The sequence below is a fragment of the Pseudomyrmex gracilis genome, unplaced genomic scaffold, assembly GCF_002006095.1.
Source record: "Pseudomyrmex gracilis isolate BER0280 unplaced genomic scaffold, ASM200609v1 scaffold_2158, whole genome shotgun sequence".
Taxonomy (NCBI): domain Eukaryota; kingdom Metazoa; phylum Arthropoda; class Insecta; order Hymenoptera; family Formicidae; genus Pseudomyrmex; species Pseudomyrmex gracilis.
Window position 1 is genome coordinate 22451 of NW_018022742.1, and position 1573 is coordinate 24023.

The 1573-nt window shown below is 49.0% G+C and overlaps 1 protein-coding gene across 1 annotated transcript in view; it reads left to right on the forward strand.

Annotated features, from left to right (window-relative positions):
• Window positions 1–1548, forward strand: part of LOC109862667 — a gene marked incomplete at its 3' end in the record, with an annotated part of 2076 nt that extends 528 nt beyond the window's left edge. The window contains exons 2-3 of the mRNA XM_020442776.1: window positions 68–1171; window positions 1301–1548. Of these exons, the coding sequence (XP_020298365.1) occupies window positions 68–1171; window positions 1301–1548 (1352 nt within the window). The remainder of the gene's footprint in view (window positions 1–67; window positions 1172–1300) is intronic.
• Window positions 1549–1573: the final 25 nt, after the last annotated feature.

Below are 1573 nucleotides of genomic sequence, written 5' to 3' on the forward strand. Positions count from 1 at the left end.
CGAAAATTGAATCCAACAAATATATACGATCCAATAATATTATCGTGANTAAACAATTCTATACGAGTATAAGCGAAGACAACAACATGAACGATCGCGAACCGCTCGAAGAAGAGGCCGCGCTCCTCAACGCGTTGGACGATTACATCTCGTGGGAGGAACGGTGCGACGAACGTCTAGAGACACTGAGAGAAGAGTGCCGTAGAAAACGCCCGCGATCATCCACAGGTGTGATAAGTTGGCACGTCGCTCGTATCGCGCGACTCGAAAGTCTGCGCGCGGCCCTTCGCGAACGATTCGCGCACGTTGGTGCGGGTGTCGAGAGCGCGGGACTCGCATGGATCGAAGTTGAGACGGCGTTTAAAAATCGTTTGGTGACCGGCATCGTGGTGAACAAGTCGTTCATCGAGCCCCGACGATTTCTCGAAGCTGCTAGAGACACGGTGCTAACGCGCGTTCATCGAGCGATCGCGCGACACGCTAGCGTGAAAGTGAACACGGTGTTCAACGGGAAGTTTGTCGCGGGTGAAAAAACGAGCGTGAAATCGTTCAATACGCGCAATCGCGCGTTGTATCACTCGTCGGATCTGCGCGAGTGGTACGATCGAGAGGTGATGGATGCGACAATGACCACTCTGGAGGAGTTCCAGGAACGCGACAGCGACTGGGCGTTGACGCAGATATTGAACCTCACAGTGAATGTGAACAGTCACAATCCGATGCGCGCGGGATGTCAGATTAAAATGTCGCGCGAGGTTAAACTCAAACTAGCTGTAGTGAACGTACAATCACCTGACAACGCGTGTTTCGCGTGGGCAGTGGTTGCCGCGTTGTATCCAAGTGCTTCACATCCCGAACGAATATCACAGTATCCCGCGTACGCGAGTGTGTTGAACCTTGATGGAATAGAGTTTCCAATGACGTTGCATCAAATCNCGCGTTTCGAACGCAACAACAACGTGTCCGTAAACGTGTTTACGGCAGCGGAACAGGGACGCGGATACGTGCCGCTCCATCTCACATCGAATAAGAAGGACAAGCATGTGAATCTGTTGTATGTTCCCGATCAACACGATGGACACGCGGGACACTTCGCGTGGATAAAAAATTTATCGCGTTTAGTCAGCTCGCAATTGAGCAAAATGAAGACAGCGAAGTACATATGCGATCGGTAAGTACGAACAAGTGGTGCAACAGTAACAACAATGTTGAATAAAAAATAAATATCTACAATTGTGAGATGGTGAACTCATTAATTAATGTTGGGTGTATTATTCGTTTATTCCAAATACATACACAGATGTCTACACTACTTCTACACGAGCGAAAAGCTAGCGGTACACACCACGGATTGTGACCAAATGAACAACAGCGCAATCATTCTTCCCGCTGAGGGAAAGAACAAATTAACATTTGAAAATTACAACAACAAGGAACGGGTTCCAATGGTGGTGTACGCCGACTTGGAGTGCATACTCGAGAAACAGGACAAAGAGGAGAACGCAACGAGCGCGCACAAGTACCAAAAACACAGTGCGTTCAGCATCGGTTATTACGCGAGCTGCGAGCACAT